Source organism: Mustela lutreola, chromosome X, assembly GCF_030435805.1.
Source record: "Mustela lutreola isolate mMusLut2 chromosome X, mMusLut2.pri, whole genome shotgun sequence".
Classification (NCBI taxonomy): Eukaryota; Metazoa; Chordata; class Mammalia; order Carnivora; family Mustelidae; genus Mustela; species Mustela lutreola.
This window is the reverse complement of record NC_081308.1, coordinates 91,786,963-91,806,747: the sequence shown is the minus strand read 5'-3', so window position 1 is coordinate 91,806,747 and position 19,785 is coordinate 91,786,963. Positions and strand designations below refer to the sequence as shown.

Genomic DNA, 19,785 nt, shown 5'->3' with positions numbered 1-19,785 from the left:
CACAACCCCCTTTTAGAGGAGATTAGTCCACATGTTTTGGGGGCCTTCTACTCACCAAACGCATGTGTCTGACCATTGAGTCCTCAGAGACAGAGGCAAGATGACTTTAGGCAGACGCTCAGGAAGGTGTTCCCCAAAGTCCTGATTTTCCAGAAAGCTTTGGAAACTGGTAATGATCGGAAAGGTGGAGGTTGAGGTAGAGAGGATTTTCCAGGTTATAGGGAAGAGTGTAAGTAAAGTCACAAGACTATGTGGGAGGAGGGGTTGTGAATAAAGAAACACCCAAGTGTGTCTGAGGAATATTGAATTCTTTAACTTGAAGCATAAGGAACAGAAGGGACCAAGGGTTGGGGAATACCAGCAAGACAGGGGCTATGCTAAATCTGCCTACCAGTGGCGCCCTTGTAGGTTACAAACTAGGAAAGTGTTTGTTGTATCTCCCCAGTTGTCCGAGAGTTGGGGGAATTAACCTCAGTTTGCAGTTCCCCTGGACTAAAATTTTCTCTAGAAGTAGGACCTTATTGATGATGGTTCTGTTCCCCCTCAGATTTTCACAGATCTGGATAAAGGGCAAAGAGCCAACACCCCTCCTTTATTCTCCAACTTCTCAAGTCTGCTTTTCCTCTGGCCTCTACTAATGGAATCTGAATGATTCCTGTGAATCCTATGAATCTAGACTTTGGGGAAGAATCTGGAGAAGTTTTGACCTGGGCAAGAATATCCCTTGATGTAGATTCAGATCTGTAGTGGGAAATAGACTTTGTCATCTGCCCCCACTCCCCACAGAAACACATTTTGGTGTGACTTTGACACTACCCTTTGGGTCACCAATATGTTTGGAACATAGTTAACCCCTTGTTGAGGACCTACCATATGCCATGACCACACTACGAGGCAGGCATCATTTCCACCTGACATATGTAGGAACTAAAGCATAGAGAATTGAAGTGCCCCTCCCAGGCCACACAGCTAGAGAGCGTGCAGACGCCAAACCAAACCCAAGTTTGTCTGACTCCAAAGCCCAGGCTCTTTGCCCACAACACAGTATGGCCTGTCTTAAAAACGATTAGTCTTGTCTTCTTCCTTTTGATAAGAAAAAGCTAAAGCCAGCCCACGCTAATAGGAATTTCCAAGGAAGAAAGTTCCACAATCCCACACAATGTTTAACTGCCCTCATGATCAGGAAATCGTTCACTTATGTAACGAATATCCCTCCAAACAATGTGGAAATTCATTTCCTCTTGACTGGGTTTTTCACGCAGGGCTGTCACTTGGCAGCTTTCCTGATATCAAAACAGCCATCAAAATCTTATTCTTACACTCCAGGAGGTCTTGGACTTGTTAGCCTCTGCCTGTGAGGGTTCTCACTGGCTCCTTGCTACCCCACCCCCACCCCAGACAGTGCTGAGGTGGGCAAGTTTCTCCGGGAGTGAGAAAGTGACTCTTGAGAACATGCTGGTTTATTATTACACACAGAAGAGTAAAATTAACCACAGGAGGTGCCTCTGGAATTGCTGAGAAAAAGATGGCACCACCTTTCTCATCCTGTCTGCCTCTTTCTTGATTTCTCCTTCATCTCCATCAAAGCCTATTGAATCATTTAGTTGAAGAGTGCATGCGTTATTTAGAGAAGGCCCCTGCTTCCTGTGATTCCAGCGTCCACTGCCTCTGAGTTGATGTTCTATTTTTTTCTTAAGCCCACTGGGCTTGTCTTCTCATTCTGGCTCTTAAAAAAAAGCACTAAACTGAGAAACTAGTACAAATTCTGACGTCAGTGGCTAATCTATGACTGAAGGGGTTTCTCTTGCTAGAAAAATATACGTGCTTTTTTTTCTCCCATCAAGGCACTTAGTGCCTTTAAACCAAGGGAGCAGAGTCTTGGCAATGTCAGCAGATAGCCTTTGTGGGGGATGCTGATCCACCTTTTTGCCTCCCGTTGTGATTCTACATAAAAGCAAACAAAGAGGCTGCTTGTGATTTTGGTGGGAGTGGCCTTTCTCCTGAGCAACCCACACGAACTTTGCCAAATGTCACAGGCTCACGAAGTGCTGTTGGAGGAAAGGGGCCCCCGCTGAAACTCGGGGTTGCCTGCCACACTATGAGACTCATTGAGCACCTTGTTTCCCATTGCATTGTACGTATCTGTCTGAAAGCATGTGAGCTTTCTCAGTGTTCCCTCCACGAGGCCATGTTTGCAAATAGAAAGTTCTTTGAAGCCTTCCTCAGAGGTGACTTGTGAAACAGCAAGGGTGCCATTCTGGAGGATTGGGACTTCAGGAATAATGGGGAAGTGCAACCTGATGGTCTGCACTTGTGGAGTGACCTCCTGCTTTGTTAAGTCCAACACCACCGTCACCCGTTTTGTGGAGACATGAGGCCCAGAGCAGGGAACTGTTAGGCAAGAGTTAGCTAGGAATTCCTGAGCAGCCGGTCTCGGGAAAGCGGCAGCTTGTAGGAGGCAGAGGGGTGGTCCCATTACAGCTTCCGCAGTGCCAGGCCTGATAACAACCTGTTAATATTTTATCAGCGATCACATCGCAGCGTGGAGGAGCCACCACTTAGGGCAAAAGAGAGAGATAACCTGCTGGACTTCCTGTTTGAGGTTTTCTCTGTCAGGGAGATAACAGGAGTTCTCATCAAAGTCCGCAGCCGCTGGGGCAGGCAGACCAGGCTGGGCAAAGGCCAGGCTTCAGCCAGTGGAGCAGCACATGCGCTTCCCTGCCGAGGGCCTCTGTGTCCCAGAGTGGTTAGCGACAAGCACAGAAGAATCTCCTGTCCGTGGACCCAGGGCTGAGTGGGAGGGAACAGTTGGCTCTGCCCAGGCCCATCTGCCCGCCTTTAGCACCGTGCCCTTCTCTGTCCTCTCTCCCTTCTCCCACAGCTGTTTCTCCTCTGGTCCGGGGCCAAAAGGTTTCAGGTTACTCGGAAGGGCACTGCCTCCACTGCCCCCACCAATTTCCAGAGAAGCTGCCCAAGAGAAGCAGATGAGGGAGAAGGGGCCGGGCCCTAGGGGCACTCTTTCCACTGGAGCCACTCAAGAAGCCTGTGAGGCAAACTCAGAGGGGTTCTGGCTGAGCTGTGCGGTATAACCGTGTTTCCTCCTCAGCGCTGCTCTCCACCTTTTTGCTCTGTTTCCCATGGTCCTTTAGCTACAGGAGGCAGTTTCTTTGGATCATTCTCCCCGCCCGCCCCCTCCCCCCGTACCGAAGCTCAAGGGATGCCAGACCCTCCCTTCATATGGATTGGGATTTGAGGGGACGTACAAGCCTTTCTGAAGTAGCCCCTGAGACCCCACCTTCTGGAACTTCCCTCCTACCTCCTATCTCTCATAGGACACACCGTATCATGCGTTGCACCATGCTTCGGTGTGCATGTCTTATCTGGCCCTGCATCAGCTGTCAACTCCTGCAAGGCACAGACTTTACCTTGCTGTTCACTCTCATTGCACTTGTTGCCCTCGAAGCCTTACGCTTATCGTCCGACATGGAGTGAGGGTGCAGGCCGCGTGGGCTGCCTGGCTGCGGAGCCTACTGAATGGCTGTCGGACGGGCTGCATGAAGGTCTCTCAAGAAGCTGGAGCTCACCTTTCCCCCAAGAAGCCAGTTTCAGCCTCCCCCTCCCCTATTAATGATCACATAGCAGTAGGTCACTAGGGCCCTGAGGGGGAGAAAACATGAGTCACACTATTATCAGAGGAAGGAGGGAGGGCAGAAACATCTCCCCTTGTGCAAGGGTCAGAGCCATCAGTCTGGGGCATAAACACAATGGCCTCCACTATCCCCTTGGTTGTGGCTAATCTAAATTACTTTATGATGGAAGGCAATGGGGTGAGCTGAAAGCCGTTCAGCTTGAACTCAGACACCGGGATATTTCGAGGAAATTATTTAGAGCAAAGCTTTCCTTGCACACCCAGCCAAAGGGAACAGTTGCTCCTTATCGGCTCTGCCCCGGTTTTTCTAGTTAAGGATGAAATTCTAACTTCCTCAGTAGACTCTTCCCAGATTACAGGGAAGGAGGATGTTCCCGGGCAGCCTCATCCTAAGATGAACAGAAGCCCTGGGCCCTATTTCCCTCGAAGGCCCTTCTAGCCCAGGCGCAGACAGGGAGAGGAGGGCTGCGGCCGTCTGAAGAGCAGAAGCCACTCTTACACCTTCCCAGGCAGAATCACAGACCCACATTGCTGGGGGAAGAATTTCTAAGCTTCGAGTCAGACTCTGACACTGTGACTTTAGGGAGGCCTCCATTTTGTCTCTTGTACAAAGACCTGCTTCGTTTGGGGTATTTGGAGAACGCAAGGCAATTGTGGATCTGAAAGTGCTTTTGTGGCCCTGTGGTGGGTCCTCAGAGCCCAGACCAGACGGCTGCCCCCTCAGCACAACACAGTCCGCAAAGCGACCCCTTCTTCCGGCCTCTACTGCCCCCCACCGGAGTCAAGCACTCTGGAGTTCCTGGTGCCAGGCCAGAGACCGGACCCCTTGCACAACTTCTGTTCAGAGAGCCTCTTCTCTCCACACCTACTCCTGCCCACCTCCATTCCCTCTAAATGGGCTCCGGTGGCGGGGTCCTCACCTCTGCACCAGAGAAGGCCTACGTGGGAAGTGCAAGGCAGGGCCTGTTGTAACAGGTTCCTGTGCTCTGCGACCCACTCTCTCCAGGGGCTGTGTAAGTTGAATCTTGCTGGGGCGGGGGTAGGGAAGCAGGGGGGAGCTGTTATCATCAGTGTTGCCACAGCTAACTTCTTTATGAACTAGGCTTTGTTCATTCCCCCAGGAAGTTCAAACAACGGCCCGGCCGAATCATTGGCCTCCCAAACTCTCACACCTCCAGAGTTTGGGAAATTAGTACGGAGGTATTACATCTCTTTCAAATGTGAATTGGTCCTGCTCCCCCAGATCATCTCCAAGGGAGATCTCCAGAACTGTGTGTGTCCCCAATGTGTCTTTGTTGGCCATAAATTGCTCTCCTCCGGCAGCTTGGGGGGACCCCTGGCAGGCTCTCCCAATGAGTGGATCAGCAGAGTTCTATTTGGGGAGTCTAGAGTCTGGGGCACCAACACCAGCAATGTAGCTCTGGGAAAAACAATCTCTTTATTCACATGGGCCTTGGTTTCCCCATCTGCTGAATGGAGATTGTCAGATTGACTTTTCCTTCTTCACAGTGCTGGTTCAGAGAGCGAAAGGAATAAACACATAGCCATTCAGTAAATAACTTCGATGAAAGAATTGTGAAGAGGGAGGAGCCCTGGGCACAATGAAAAAGTGAAGTTTCCCTGGGAATGTGGTAGGGGGGGTGTCTTGTTTTCCTAATGTCTCCCATAAAGTCAAGAATTTTTTTTATCCAGCCGGTGAGAAGAAAAGCCAGTTTCCGTTCTACCCTCCCCCTGGCCCAATTCTCTCTCACACCTGCCATGCCTGCCAAGGCCCCTTTTGAATGAATAAAACAGTAACAAAATTACTCAATCAACAAGTATTTATTGATCACCTACTGTGTGCCCAGCACTCTTACAGATAGTCTGGGGGGATACAGAGAGGTCTCGGGTATGGCCCCTACCCTCCAAGAGTTTATAAGGTATTTGTGAAATCAGATAGGCGCACACGAAAAGATAGCTATCCATCAAAAATTGTGAATTACAAGCATTAAAGAAGCAATAATTATATGCTGAGGGGGTGGAGGAGGGAGGGCAGGAGAGGGACAGAGTGGTCAGAGGAGACTCAGTGTAGGAGTTGGTGCTGAGCAAGTTCTCCAGACAACAGGAGGACTCGGCTAAGGGGACAGGGCCTTCCAGCTTGGGAGAAGAGCTTAATCATAAGCAAGAAGGTGGAGAGGCGAGAGGCGTGTTAGAGACGAGTGAGCCCCTTCTGCTGGTACTGAGGTCTGGGAAGGTGGACTGCAGTTTGTCCGAAGCCGGGTGTACTTGTAGGGTGGTGTGTGAGAGAAAAGGCCTTTGGTCTATCTGTGACTCCTACCCCCACCCCAGGGGAAATGGAGCATTTCCACACCTTGGAGGTGGAAGGGTCTGCCGGGGAGACTGCCGGGGAGACGTTCTCCTCAGTCCCTCCCCAACCGAAATCCCAGGCGGTGGCTCATCTTTCGCTCAGATCGGGGCCCAGATCCTTGGGCATTGTCGTTCCATGCCAAAGCCCTCAGATGCCTTCTGGCAACTCTGAGATGTCTGGCGATGGATGGCGGGTGCTTCTGAAGGGTGACGGAGGTGGGAGAGCTGGGGGGCTGTTGTCTTTCAGAGGCTCTCTGGCGCTCTGTGGAGAGACCCCTGGGAATGGATCGCAGACTTCGGGCTGATTTTCCATTAGGCTTGCAGACTCCCTGGGGAAGCCGCCTCTCTCTGGCTTGATAGAAACTCCCACTGGAGCCACCTCACATGCCCTCCCCCCAGCTTCTTAGAGACCAAAGAAGTTCTTATTCTTTCTGGGGCAGCATCAAGGAGCGGTCTCTTCTTTGGAACCCCAAGCCTCCCACGCTGTCATCCCCCAGCCCAGAGCCATCTCGAGAAAGGACATGTTCCCCCTCCTAAGGAAACCACTGTGCAGGACTCAGGAGACCTGTAGCCTTGTTTCTTAGCAGGAGGCCAGGTCAGAGGGAGGCAGGAGCTTCAGTGAAAGTTGGAGCTGCAGCTTGGAGGCAGTTCCTCAGCGGAATCAGCGTCCACTGCTGCCTTGAGCTTTTCCACCATATCTTCTTTCTTCGTGATTTCCCCTAGTGGGAGGGGGGCTAGATCCCCAGCCCACAGTGGGAGGGAATTCCGGGAAATGCCCTGGGAAGTGAGTCAGGTCTTTTTTGGGTCCTCGACTGCCTTCCCTCCCTCTCATCCTGTACCCAGTTGCTCTCTGCTCCCTCGGTACCACAGGGTGGTTTTATTTCAGTCCACGCACAAACCGGTCTGAACACTGTGGAGTCATAACAACAATGGGATGGAGGCGCTGGGCTCCATTACTGGCCAAACAGTTTCTTCGGAGAGAATTGGGAAGTTGGTGAGAGCCGTGACCATAAAAACCACCAGTCCCCCTCCCCGCCACCCCCCAGCAATGAGCTCAGAGCCAACCTGAGCCAGAGGGAGGGTCTTTGAGCACAGAAACGGTTAGTCAGTGGGATGTCATTAATGAGTGGGTTTGGGGGTGGATTCGCAGGTCACCTGAAAGGCAGAGGGGAGACTCTGTGGTATGGCCTAGACTAGGGGGCGGAGTTTGGAGTTGAGGGTTGGGGACTCGGGCCGGGGTGGGGGTGGGGGGAGGTGGCAGGGCCGTGGGCAAGTTGAAGGGAACAGAAAGGCTGGCTTGGCAAGCATCTTGACAATCCCGCCTGCAAGCTGTCACACCAGTTCCCGTTTCTGCCTTCGCTTGATCCAGCGGCCAAAGTCAGTCTATCCTCAGCACCTTCTGACATGACCCAGTGCCAGTGTCCCTCACCTGTGGCCCTGGGGGGGGGGGGGGCACTGTCCGCTGGTTTTCACAGACCCAGCCACCCGCCCCCAGCTCTGGCCCCTGGTTCTTCACACATACCCTGTCAGGCTGTAGGAGTTAAACTCACTCTTGACTTTGGGCGGTTGGCTGGCCCTTGGGGAGCTCCTAGTTGCGAGGGGCTGGGCCTGGTAGGAATCATAGTAGTTGGAGCGATTTCCCTGGAATGGGCAGGAAAAGCAGAGGATGATTCCAGCTACCAGGGAGAACAGGGAGGAAATAATGCCCAGGTAAAGAGCCTCTCCGATCTCAAATTTCATGCTGTCAGGTACCAGTGGGGAGTAGAAGTCCCGCAGGATCCCATGAAGATTCCAGGCAACAGGAATGAAGCCCAGAAGGCCTCCGAGGATGAAGAAGACTCCGCCCACCACAGCCAACCTGTCCTTGGCTCGGGAGTCCTGGCAGAAGACTGTGCATCTCATGCCCACCACAGAGACTATGCAGGCCAAAGAAGAGAGCGCACTGGATGTCACCATCATGGCCTGGGCAGCCTGGATGTCAGCGGGCAGGCCTAGGAGGGTGCTGTAGATGTCACACTGCGTGATGCCTGTGCTGTGCGTGGCACACTCCATCCAGAGGCCCTTGGAGAAGCCGACGGCTGTGACGATGCTTGTACCGACGTAGGAGCTTGTTCGCCAGCTGGGAAGTAGCATGGCCACCAGGGTGCCCAACAGCCCCAGGAGGCCCAGGACGTAGCCTACAAGTTGGAGGCCGAGGGAGGCCATTGCAGACCTCTCGGCAGTGGGGGCGTCGTCGGGGCCTGCTCCCTTGCCTTCAGGCTGCAGTGCTTGCTCTTTGGATCCTGGCCTCTAATCCCTCATTTCAGAGTGCCTCTCCCAAGCCGATTTCTCTCCTCCTTACAAGTGTCTGTGGGTGGCCACAAGCAGGCTCAAGAAGGCATCTAGAAGACCTAAAAAAAATCCATAAACCAGATTAAATATTGACCAGAAGCTTATGAGAAACCAGAAAATGCTGGATGCCTTTTGACCTTTGTTATCTTTAGAAATAACACATGAGAAAGAAAAAAAGAACTTTGAAAGTGGAGCCAAAATGTCATCGCCTCCTGCGTAGGCACATGCCTTGGGTTGGGTTGGCAGCCAGACAAAGCCAGGGGCCAGACGGGTGGCTCCTTTCCGAGAAGGTAGTGGTGACAGTGGTGGTTATGCTGGCCGCAGTAGCTCCGGGTCAGGCTCTCACCTGGCACGCTTCTGTCTCCGGAGCCTGATGTTGAATGCACTGCCCGGCAACACTGCCACGGGGCCCTCAGCTGCACACTAAGGCCAAACTCCAGGAGCCTGGAACAGGAGGAACAGGTCCTAGGATACAGCTTTGGACTCCGGCTTGCTAGAGGCCTCTTGAATCTCCAGGGGCCTAGAGAGCAGGGGTCTGGCCCTAGGTCATCATCCTCACATGTGGGAATCTACACCAGAGCCGACTGGGGTCGGCGAAGAAGACTTCTGTCCACACGCTGAGAGTTCAGATCCACCCAGCCCTGCCCCAATTCCCTCCACCAGGCACGACTAAGGACACTTCCTGTCTGTTTTCTTAATAGATTCCCTACCAACCCCAGCTTCGGCGATAATGGGGAAGGATTTTTGGAGCGAAAGTTCTGCCAAGGCCTGGGGGCGGGGGGGAGCCCTGAAATTCCCCAGGCTATCTCCTAACAGATGACCTAGGATGGGCAGAGGAAAAGGAAGCTCTTCTACTGTAGAAAGCTTTGTAAGAGGAAGGTATCTGAGCCTATCCTTGAGAAACTCAGAGCTGTCTAGGATGTTGCAGTGCTCAAGCATGGTTGGCTCAGTCGCTTAAGCATCCAACTCATGATCTCAGGGTCATAAGACTGAGCTGGGTGTCGGGCTCTGCACTCAGCAGGGAGTCTGCTTGAGATTCTCTCTCTCCCTCTCCTTTGCCCCTCCCCCCACTCTCTCTCTCTCAAATAAATATATAAATCTATCTTTAAAACTAAATGAATGAGGGGCGCCTGGGTGGCTCAGTGGGTTAAAGCCTCTGCCTTTGGCTCAGGTCATGATCCCAGGGTCCTGGGATCCAGCCCCGCATCGGGCTCTCTGCTTGGCGGGGAGCCTGCTTCCTCCTCTCTCTCTCTCTCTGCCTGCCTCTCTGCCTGCTTGTGATCTCTGTCTGTCAAATAAATAAATAAAATCTTTAAAAAAAAAAAACTAAATGAATGAATGAATGAATGAATAAAATGTCCACCTGGAAATGCCACAGGCACCTCAAATTTGACAGGTTCAAAAGAGAACTCATCATCTCTTTTATCATACCTTTCCCCAAACAGTTCTTCCCTGGGCCCCCTGAGATCGCTGAACGGTCCCTCTATCCATCCCCTTGTGCCAGACCAAAATCCCGAGAGTGATTCTTGGCATTATTTTCATGCTGACTCCTCACTTTCCATGGTCAATGTCTCACCAACTCTCTCTCTTGCATATACCTCAAATTCATGGCACCCTTCTCCCCATCCCTACCGTTACTTGCCAGGGTCAGTCCTCCTTCCCCCAGACTGTAGCAATGACTTGCTCACTGGTCTTATTTCCGGTCTTGTCTCCCACGGTTCATTCTCCATGTTGTTGCCAAGGTGATCTTTCAACACATTAATCTGATCAAGTATCTACATGAAACTTTCCAGTGGCTCCCCATTGGCTAAAGGATAAAGTCCAAACTTGTGTGTGCTCTATGACCTCTCAAGCTTCATCTCTTGCCATTGTCCTCCTCATATTCTTGCTGAGCTAAATTACTCTTGGTTTCTCAATCATGCCATATTGTCTTTTGCTTCCAAACCCAAGGGCAAGCTGTTCCTTCTATGCAAGATGCCTGGCATTCTTTTCTCTCTGTTTAGTGCTTGCTCACCACTTAGTGTTCCGCTCTTATGTCTCTTCCTCGGGCTCGGATCAAGTTCACCTCCTCTGTGTTCTTGTAGCATTTTCTGTGTTTCCTTACCCGCATCATGGTAGTATAGTAATAATAACAACAGTAATAATAATAATAATAATAATAGCAACACTTATCTAGTGTTTCCGACGTGACCTATGTATAAATTATAAGCCTTCTATATGTGTTAATTCACTTAATCATCATAGCAATGTTTTGTGGTAGGTGCTAATCATCCCTATGGTACAGATGAGGAAACTGAGCTATGAAGAGGAGTTACTGCCCTGTACTGCAATTTCCTCTTTAAACCCTTATTCCTCCCCCACTTATCTATGAGCTACATAAGGGCAAGGACTGTATTGTATTCATCTCTGGATCTCAAGTGCCTTGCAGAGTATGACACCCAGAGCAGGTGTTCAAAAATATCTTCTTGGGGCATCTGGGTGGCTCAGTTGGTTGAGCGTCTGCCTTCAGCTCAGGTCGTGATCTCAGGCTCCTGGGATTGAGTCCCGCATCGGGCTCTCTGCTCAGCAGGGACCCGGCTTCTCCCTCTCTCTTTCTGTCTTGCTCTCTTTCCCTCTCTCAAATAAATAAACAAACAAACAAACAAATAAATAAATAAATAAATCTTTAAGAAAATATCTTCTTAATGAGTGAAGTGTTAAAGGGGCTTGAGGGACTGTAAGATGTGGGCTTTCTAAAGGAGCCAATGACTTCAGTGTAAGGGATGAGAGCTGCCTGCTGTTGGGAAAGAAAGTTGGGAGAGGGAATCAGAGGATGGAGGGATATGGAGAGAGACAGACAGAGAGAAGAGAGACAGAAAGGGAGAGAGACACAGAGAGAAAACAGAGAGACAGAGAGACAAACACAGAGAAAGAGAGCCAGAGAGAGAGAGAGAGTGAAAGAAACAGGGTTTCCTATTTTCTGTGTATATGCCTTTGCTGAATAGCTTGTCTCTTCCAATTCTAAACCACTTGAGGGAAGAAACACATTAAGCTTGTTAATTATTCAATATTGTAAACCTCGATTACACGTCCATTGGATCTCGGCAGCATCAGACAGAGTTGCCAGTCAACACTATTCCTCAGTGATGAGGTTGACAAGGCCCATGTGGATGCCAAGCAGCGTGGAACAGGGGCCAATACACACCTGATGGGAGGGGGAGGGAAATCTAGTTTGAATCCTGGTTCTGGCGCTCACCAGGTGTGTCACTGCACCGCTCCTTTCCACGCATTGGTTTTCTTACCATTAAGCTGGCAGGATTCTACCCTATCCTGATCATGACCTTGCATCTCAATGGCACCTTCTGCTTCTCCCTGGCGAGCATCTCCTGGTGACTGCTTCAAACACCACTTTTTTTTTTTTTTTTGAGCCCCTTTCCCGACCTTCTCGCTATGCAACTACTACTCTCTCCTCATCATTTCCTTACAATTAAGATTCCTATACAAACCGTTTCATGTTGATGTCGCTACTTCTTCCCCATCCAACCCACTGCTCAATCCTCTTCAGTCTGGCTCCAGCCATTAGCCTTCCTCTGAAACTAAGGTTGTCCACAGTTTGTTTTGTCCCCAGATCCAATGGTCATATAGCTGTCATTTCACTTTGCCCCTCTCTTTCCTAAAACTGTCTTCTCCCTTGTTTTCTGTGATTCTAAGTCTTTTTTTTTTTTTTTTAAGATTTTATTTACTCGACACATGCAGAGGGAGAGAATGAAAGAGGGCAAGTAGGGGGAGCAGCAGAAGGAGAGGGAGAAGCAGTCTCTCCACAGAGCAGGGAGTCCAGTACAGGAACTTGACCCCAGGACCCTGGGATCCTGACCTGAGCTGCAGGCTGACACTTAACTGAGTCCCCTGGGAGTCCCCTTCTAAGTCGTCTTTTTTTTTTTTTTAAGATTTTATTTATTTATTTGACAGACAGAGATCACAAGCAGGCAGAGAGGCAGGCAGAGAGAGGAGGAAGCAGGTTCCCTGCTGAGCAGAGAGCCCCGACGTGGGGCTCGATCCCAGGACCCTGGGATCATGACCTGAGCCGAAGGCAGAGGCTTTAATCCACTGAGCCACCCAGGCGCCCCCCCTTCTAAGTCTTCTTTATAAGTTTTTCTTCTTGAGCCCTCTGTACAATACTGACTGTTCCCTGTAGGGTTTCATTGGGACTTTCAGACTTCTCATTCTTCACATTCTATGACAATGCCCCCTGAATCCATACTTCCAGCACAGATCTCTCTCATGAACTCAAGATTTGTATAATCAACTACATTTGGAATGACCCCATCTGAATTTTTTCATGGCACCTCAAACTCAACATTTGAAAAGCTGAAATCATCTGCTCTCTTTCTCTACCTTCACGTGATTTCTCACATGGTGTCCCCCATCTCACTAGGACCATCCCTCATCCAGCAACTCAAGCCAGGCATCCTTGATTCCTCCCCTCTTCTTGACATGTGATCAATTATAAAGTCTTATCAAATATACCTCCAAAATATTTTCTGAATGCATCCACTTCTCTCATGGGCATCTCAAATTGGTCTCTTTAGTTCCACATCTGCAATCAATTACCCATGTGCTAGCCAGCGTTCTTTCTAAATAGGAAAGCTAATCTTAAGTACCACCCTACCCCCTTGCCATGCTTTAAAAACTTCAGGGCCTCTTAATTGCTTTCAAGACGAAGTTCAAACTCTCTAGCACAGGAAATCAGGAATGCCCCTCTTTGTCTAGCTTCTGATTTCCTTTTCAGCCTCGTTTCCCACCAATAATCTCCAATCTCAAGCTTTATACTCACACACACACACACACACACACACACACACACACACAATCCGGCCATGGCTGTACAGGTGTATTTCCCTGAATTTGCCTTTCTCTCTGTCTCTAAGGCCTTGAGTATGATATTCTACTACCCAACATTTGCTTGGCTAATTGCTGATCATCCTTCAGGACTCATCCTCCCCTTGAAAACTTCTTTGGACTCCTTCCGTCAGCTCAGGTTGGGTCACATACTTTTCCTTAGTATTTATGATCTATTTATGGGTCCCCCGTGAGTGTTGGTGAGCTACCTTGATGTTTTTAGGGAGCGGACCCGCTGCCTCCAAGAAGAGAAGCTCCCGCTTCAGCCTTGTTGGGAAGCCGGCAGAAGAGCCCAGCGTGAGTTTCCCATGAGAGTCAGCAATGTTCCCAAGATGAGGGCCTCTCCCCAGGGTCAGTCCTGACTCAGTAGGCCTAAGTAGGAAGAGTAGTTTGGGGAAGGCAGAATTTAAAAAAGGCCACCAGTGAGGCTGGGAGTCTCTGGAGTCTGTACTGGAGAGACTGGGCTGTACTGGGGAGACTGGACAAGAGGGAGAACCCATTAATCGAGTTTATTCAGTCGGGAGAGATGGCCTGAAGGAGGTCAGATTTCAGCAGGGTCAGGAAAGCAGGGATGGACAAATTAGTGTGTCAGAGTGTGTCAGGCTGGATTCTGTTTTTGTTTGTGTGATGAGGCAGTAGATGGTTTAGAGAAAGAGTCCTGACCCGAGTGAGAATCAGAAGACTGACTTTGAGTCTCAGACCTCCCTGGAACCTGGTGAGAAGATCCCCTAACTTGTCCAGGTGCTAGTCTGCTCATCTCTAAGGCTTTGGGTCTCAATTAAGGTAATGGGGACAGGAAACCATGTTGACAAATATAGGAGGACTGAACAGCTGTTTCTAGAAGCAGCCAGCTTTAAAGGAAACTCCTCTCTTTCCGGGATCCTCCTAAAAGTCCAGCCTTGGCAGCTTGGGAGGAACAGAAAACTCTAGGCCTTGACAGTTGAATTTGTCTTCTGGGCATGAGGCCAACACACTCCATGGCCCAAGGGCTGGGCAAGAAGGCTTCATTTAGGATCCTTACCTAATCTTCCTTAGCAGAGGGATTGGACTGCCAGAGAGGATTAGAAGGGTCAGGACTGACAGGGCTCCTGAATTAACTCCTTCTTGCCTGGGTACTTGCTCTGCCTTTCCTGAGTTCTTGCCCCAAGGGTATTGTGTCTCGTGCCCCTTCTTTGGGACCTTGTAAGACCAAGCGGGATAAGACAGGTGGGGTTCTCAGGCTCAAGGAAGGAGCTGACATGAGATCCTAGCGGAGGGGAGATGGAGGTCCCCACAGCCCTCTTCTGCCAGTGAACCTCATTTCTCCATCACCTGATCTGACAGCCTCTCCCAGGACTCTAGTAAGTGGCAAAGCCATCCCCCTGAAGCCCTACTTTCTGGAAGGTGTGTCTTCAGAGCAGTTTGCCTTTCCTTCTGCAGCGGTTGACGGATGACAGCTCAGGGAACTACAACAGGATTGAGGGATTTTCTAATTGCTTTAAAAAGAAGTTCATTTTTTTTTTTTTTTTTTGTCCTGACCATCAAAGTAAAGCGCTCCCACTTTACCCTGCTAGAAAACACAGGCCAAATTTCGAAAACATAGCGTCTCCAATCTCTCTAGCTATAAACGGAGTTAATGTTTTGTTTCCAGCTCCATTTTCCAAGAGGATGCTTGAGGAGAATAACGTCTCAGTCTAAAGAAATTTCTTTTTGTATTGAGATGTAATTAGCATATAACCTTATATTAATTTCAGGGCTACCAATAGAATGACTTGTTATAAGTCTGCATGGCAAAGTGATCTCGACAGTAAGTTTAGGTCACATCCCGCACCGCACATAGCCACACATTCTTTTTCTTTTTTGATGAAAACTTTCTACCGCTCTCAGCCGCCTTCAAATACACAATATTCACGCTGTGTTACAGTCCCAGGATTTCTTTATCTTCCAGCTGGAAGTTGGTACTTTTTGGCTCCCTCACCCATTTTACCCACCCACCACCGGCCACCCCCACCTCTGACAACCACCAGTCAATTCTCTGTATCTAAGACACAGATACAGAGTATCTATCGGGGTTTGTTTTGTTTTGTGTTGTTTTTTTCAGATTGCCCCGGAGAGGCAAGAGAGAGCTCATGCAGTATTTGGTTTCCCGGCCAGACTTATCTTGTTTAGCACAGTGCCCTCAGGGCCCATCCATTTTGTCCCAAATGGCAGGATTTCCTTCAAAGAAGGAATTTCTGACAGACTTACAGACCGGTGGGGGAAGGGTTATTTAAGAGGTTAAGGAGGAGACCAGGACTTCACTCAGAAATCCATCTTCCGAGGACCCCCTAAAGCTTCAGGCACTGAAGCTGGCTGGGGGCGGGAGGGAAGCGTTCCCCTTCCAGTCCCCCTCAGCCTCCCTCCAGTTGGGCACAGGGGTAAACTGTAGCTCCTTTCCTTCCATCCTGGTAGCTCAGTCCTTCTGTCCTCAAAAGCTCCATTCAGAATGTATTATCTGATTTGGAGAGTGCTTCCTCTGGCGCCATAGTTTCAAACACTGGAAAGTTTGTGGTAGCCTTGAGGAAACAAATGCTCCCCACCCAGGTGCCACCTGAACTTTCCCTCCCGTGCCCTTCCCTCAGAAACCCAAGATGGCCGAGGCTGGTGACGCCACGGGCCAAACTGATAGCAACTAGGAAACAAGAGCCCACAGGTGAATTTAAGAGGGAGCCAATAAATCAGAATTAAGACACTTACGAGGCAGTTCTTTTGCAGAGTCTTGGAGGAGATGTATGGCCCTGGAGAATGAGGAAAGGATCCCGAGGGAGGGGAGCAAGGTGCAAGGGGCCCCAGGCTGAGGTGATAAAGGATTTCTAATTGTTAGCCACAGCTTTGCAAAATCCATCTGCAAATCTCAGCCTTGGGTCAGAGACTTATTACAGATCAGAATTAAACCCTTGGAGTCTGGAAGATTGAGGTACTTAAAAAAAAAGTTTGGTGAGTTTTGTGTTTTTCCTGTCAAAAACTCCAGCTGGGCTTTTGTGTGGTGACCTCTGTGAGCCCAGGAGAGGCCTTTGGGGGAGAGGGTTTTGGCCGAAGGAAGAATTCGGAACATTCCAGCTTTGGGGGTGGGGAGAGGAGGGGGCTCTGTGAGGCCCATTAGGTGTCCCTGGCTATGGGCCCTGAGGCCCAGCAGGAAGTAAGTCTCATAAACACAGCCCTGGTGAGCCAGTGCCCAAGCAGCCCTGCGCTTCGAACAGCCGCATGGACTCGTCCACCCAGCTCAGTTCTCCAGCAAGCTCCCAGCCCTACCCCACCCCTGCGGTTGAGCCCCAAAGTGCAAAGGCGAACATGTGGACTCTGGGTTCAGACTCTGGTGGGTTCAAAAGAGCAGTTCCCTATAAGTTGGGACTGAAGCAGCCAGGATTACTATGGGCCTCCCTCCCCTTTGTCCCATACACAGCAGTACCATACCCGACGCATGCCGTTTAGGGACCTCGAAATTTCTGTGGAGCTGAGAGCCATGATTGGGTTGCCTCTCTGACTGGAGCAAGAGAAAATTTCTCTGTTTGCTGTCGTTTTCTTATTTAGAAACATACTAGATGTTACTGCAAAGAACTCAGAAAATAAAATATAAAGAGGAAAATAAAGGTTCTCATAATACCACCGGCCAGGGATGTACTGCTAATCATGTTTACATTTTGACGTACTGTAGAAGACACAAGTAGAAGTATTTTTCCACAATTGAATCGCATTATACCCTACAGTTCTGTAACCTTCTATCATTTCTAAGTAATGCAATGATATGACATGTAGGCAATGATATTTCTATGTCCATCAAACAACGGATTGTCTTCATTCATTATGGCTGCATTGTCTTCCGTCATCTGGAAATGTAATTTATTTAACCATTCACTAGTAGGCATTTTTGTTATTTCCATGTTTCCACCATAACCTAACCTCTTTGTACATACAGAATGAGCTTTAAAGGCTAATACAATGTATTGTGCGGTTGAGAAAGTCGAGGCCCGATGAGATGAAATGAATGAATCGCCCAGCATCGCGAGCTGAGCAGTAATGATTAGACCTGGAATCTGCGTCCCTAGGTGTCTGGTTCAGTAAATTTTCCAGTGCGCTACACTGACTGCCTCCCAAGGATTCCTATGGAAAAATGGTAAGACTAGTGGCCGCTCTTCATTGAACACTTGCTTTGTGTCAGGAACTCTGTGAAGGGTTTTCATATACATTGTCTCACTGGGGTATTGCAGAGCTGAGCCAGGCCTGGACACCAAATCCAGCCACCCCTGGCCCTTGACTCTTAATTATTACTCTACTCCATTTTTTAAGTCATTTCAAAGCAAATAGTCAAATGTGTTGCCTACTGTGAATTCAGTGAAGCAAACCAGCAATTATCCTCTTTCCCAAGGAGGCCTAGAACTGTAGTGCAAAGTGTGACTGGGGTCCTGCTCCCTGGCAGTGCTCCCGAGCAGGGGTCTCTTCAAGGGGTACCCCTTGGCAGGCTGCAACAGGCTAAAAGGGCAGCCATGCCTGAGCTCAGGCCCAGAGTAGGGGATGTTTGGGGAACATGAAAGCAAGCAAAACCGAAGGCGGTGGGAGGGGTAGCAGGCTAATCCTCTAACCAGCTGGGAGACCCAGGGCAAGTCTTCACATCTTCTTTCTCCAGACTTCACCCTGCTGACTTCCCAAGGCCAGACTAATGAATATGAAAGCATTCTCGAAGCGAAAAACCTCAGTGGGGTGCGAGAAAGAATTTGGAGGAGAGGGGCACCTTATCAGCTCGAGGTGACTCTATTCAACTGGGAATAGGAAAAGGCAGAATCTCAGGGGCAGGTGCCAGGGCGGATGAGGGCATTGTGTTGGCAGGATGTGGTTAGCAGATTGGCAGTCATTCAAGGACTTGGTTTTAACGCCGTGTTTCCTACAGGTCAGCACTGTCAGATCCTGGTGGAATCCTGCCAGAGCATATGACTCCTCCGTGTCGAGTCTGTGAGGCATCTTGGTCACCAAACTAAGACCCCTGCTGAGAGCTGGTGAACCTAGATGGGTGGGGGGGATGGAGAGGGGCCTGAAAAAAGAGCAGTCCAGGTAAGGCAGCCTCCGCTTAAGGAGAGGAATGAGCCAGAACATCATAAAGGGAGGACAATGAGGGTAGGGATGGGTTAGGAAAGAGAGTGGAAGGACAGGTAGGAGACAGGTCTTGGCGGAACCAAATCTAAGAGAGGTCTGTATAAAGCAAGGTCTTTAGGGAAAGGGAGGAGAAGGTGCTACGAAGAGAAGAAGTCTAGAAGGAGAAATAAGAGATTCTCCAGGCAAGAGGGGCAGGGATGAGAAGACTATGTACGGGAGGAGTTAGGACCTCGGGCAGAGAGAAGATTTGAGACATTATATCCCTGTGCTTGCACCAATCCAAGAAATTTTCATAAAGGTCACAAATGACTCCACCGCCCACCCCATGTCATGTCACCAAATCCCGTGGGCATTTTCCATTTTTTTAATTAAAAGAAATTCTTTTAAAAGACTTTATTTATTTGAGAGAGAGAGAACCCAAAGGGAAGAGGGAGATTCAGACTCCCTGGGGAGCAGAGAGCCCAATGCAGGGCTCCATCCCAGGCCGCTGAGATCAGGGGCCAAGCTAAAGGCAGATGCTTCATGGGCTGAGCCACCCAGGCGCCCCTGATGGGCACTATTCAGTCCCTAACTTCCTTGACCCCTAGGTGGAATTCAGTGTCCAGGATCACTTTGCCCTTGCTTCTCTCGGCCTCTGTGATACAACAAGAGTTCTCCTATCTCTGGCTTACTTCTTCATTGACTCCTCCTCCTTTGCTAGACTCCAAGAAAGCCGTGTTCCTCAGGAGCCGGACCTAGTTCTCCCTCTCTTCTTGCTGTGCATTCCCACTCTTGGAGGTCCCATTTATCTCTCCTGTACTCAGATGACTTCCAAATTGCCATTTCCCTCTGAAATCCAGACCCCTATATACTGACATCTCCAGTTGGATAACTGAAAATCATCTCAACCTCAACATCTCCAAAACTGTATCCTTGATTCCCTTTGAACTAAAACCTCAGTCTTCTCCATCTGCGAAAGGCATTTTAAGTCAGGAACCTCAGAGTTAGACTTAATTTCGTTCTTCTTTCTCTGGCCCTCCATACCCCCATCTCATCTGCAAATCCTTTCCATTCTACATGCAGTATATGGCTCTTTCATCCATCTACTGGTTTCCCATGTAAAAATGATACCTCCAGGGCACCTGGGTGGCTCAGTGGGTTGAAGCCTCTGCCTTCGGCTCGGGTCATGATGCCAGGATCCTGGAATCAAGTCCCACATCAGGCTTTCTGCTTGGTGGGGAGCCTGCTTCCTCCACTCTCTCTCTCTCTCTCTCTCTCTCTGCCTGCCTCTCTGCCTACTTGTGATCTCTATCTGTCAAATAAATAAATAAAATCTTTTAAAAAAAATGATACCTCCATTACCTTTTCTTACGATCATCTCTCAAGATTTGTGGTCTCAAGGGGCACCTGGGTGGCTCAATGGGTTAAAGCCTCTGTCTTTGGCTCAGGTCATGATCCCAGGGTACTGGGATCAAGCCTAGGGTCCTGGGATCGAG

At 49.6% G+C, this 19,785-nt stretch overlaps 1 protein-coding gene across 2 annotated transcripts; it reads right to left on the bottom strand.

The window, feature by feature from the left end:
- Window positions 1-5,451: 5,451 nt before the first annotated feature.
- Window positions 5,452-8,376, bottom strand: CLDN2 (claudin 2). Of its 2 annotated transcripts, XM_059158138.1 has the most exons (2): window positions 7,748-8,376; window positions 5,452-7,636 (listed from the first exon to the last, which is right to left on the bottom strand). In XM_059158138.1, exons 1-2 carry the CDS (start codon window positions 8,198-8,200, stop codon window positions 7,508-7,510), a joined length of 582 nt encoding a protein of 193 aa, XP_059014121.1. In that variant the 5' UTR covers window positions 8,201-8,376; the 3' UTR covers window positions 5,452-7,507. The 2 variants fall into 2 exon arrangements, with proteins under 2 accessions (XP_059014121.1, XP_059014120.1); XM_059158137.1 differs by having other exon boundaries at window positions 5,452-8,372.
- Window positions 8,377-19,785: the final 11,409 nt, after the last annotated feature.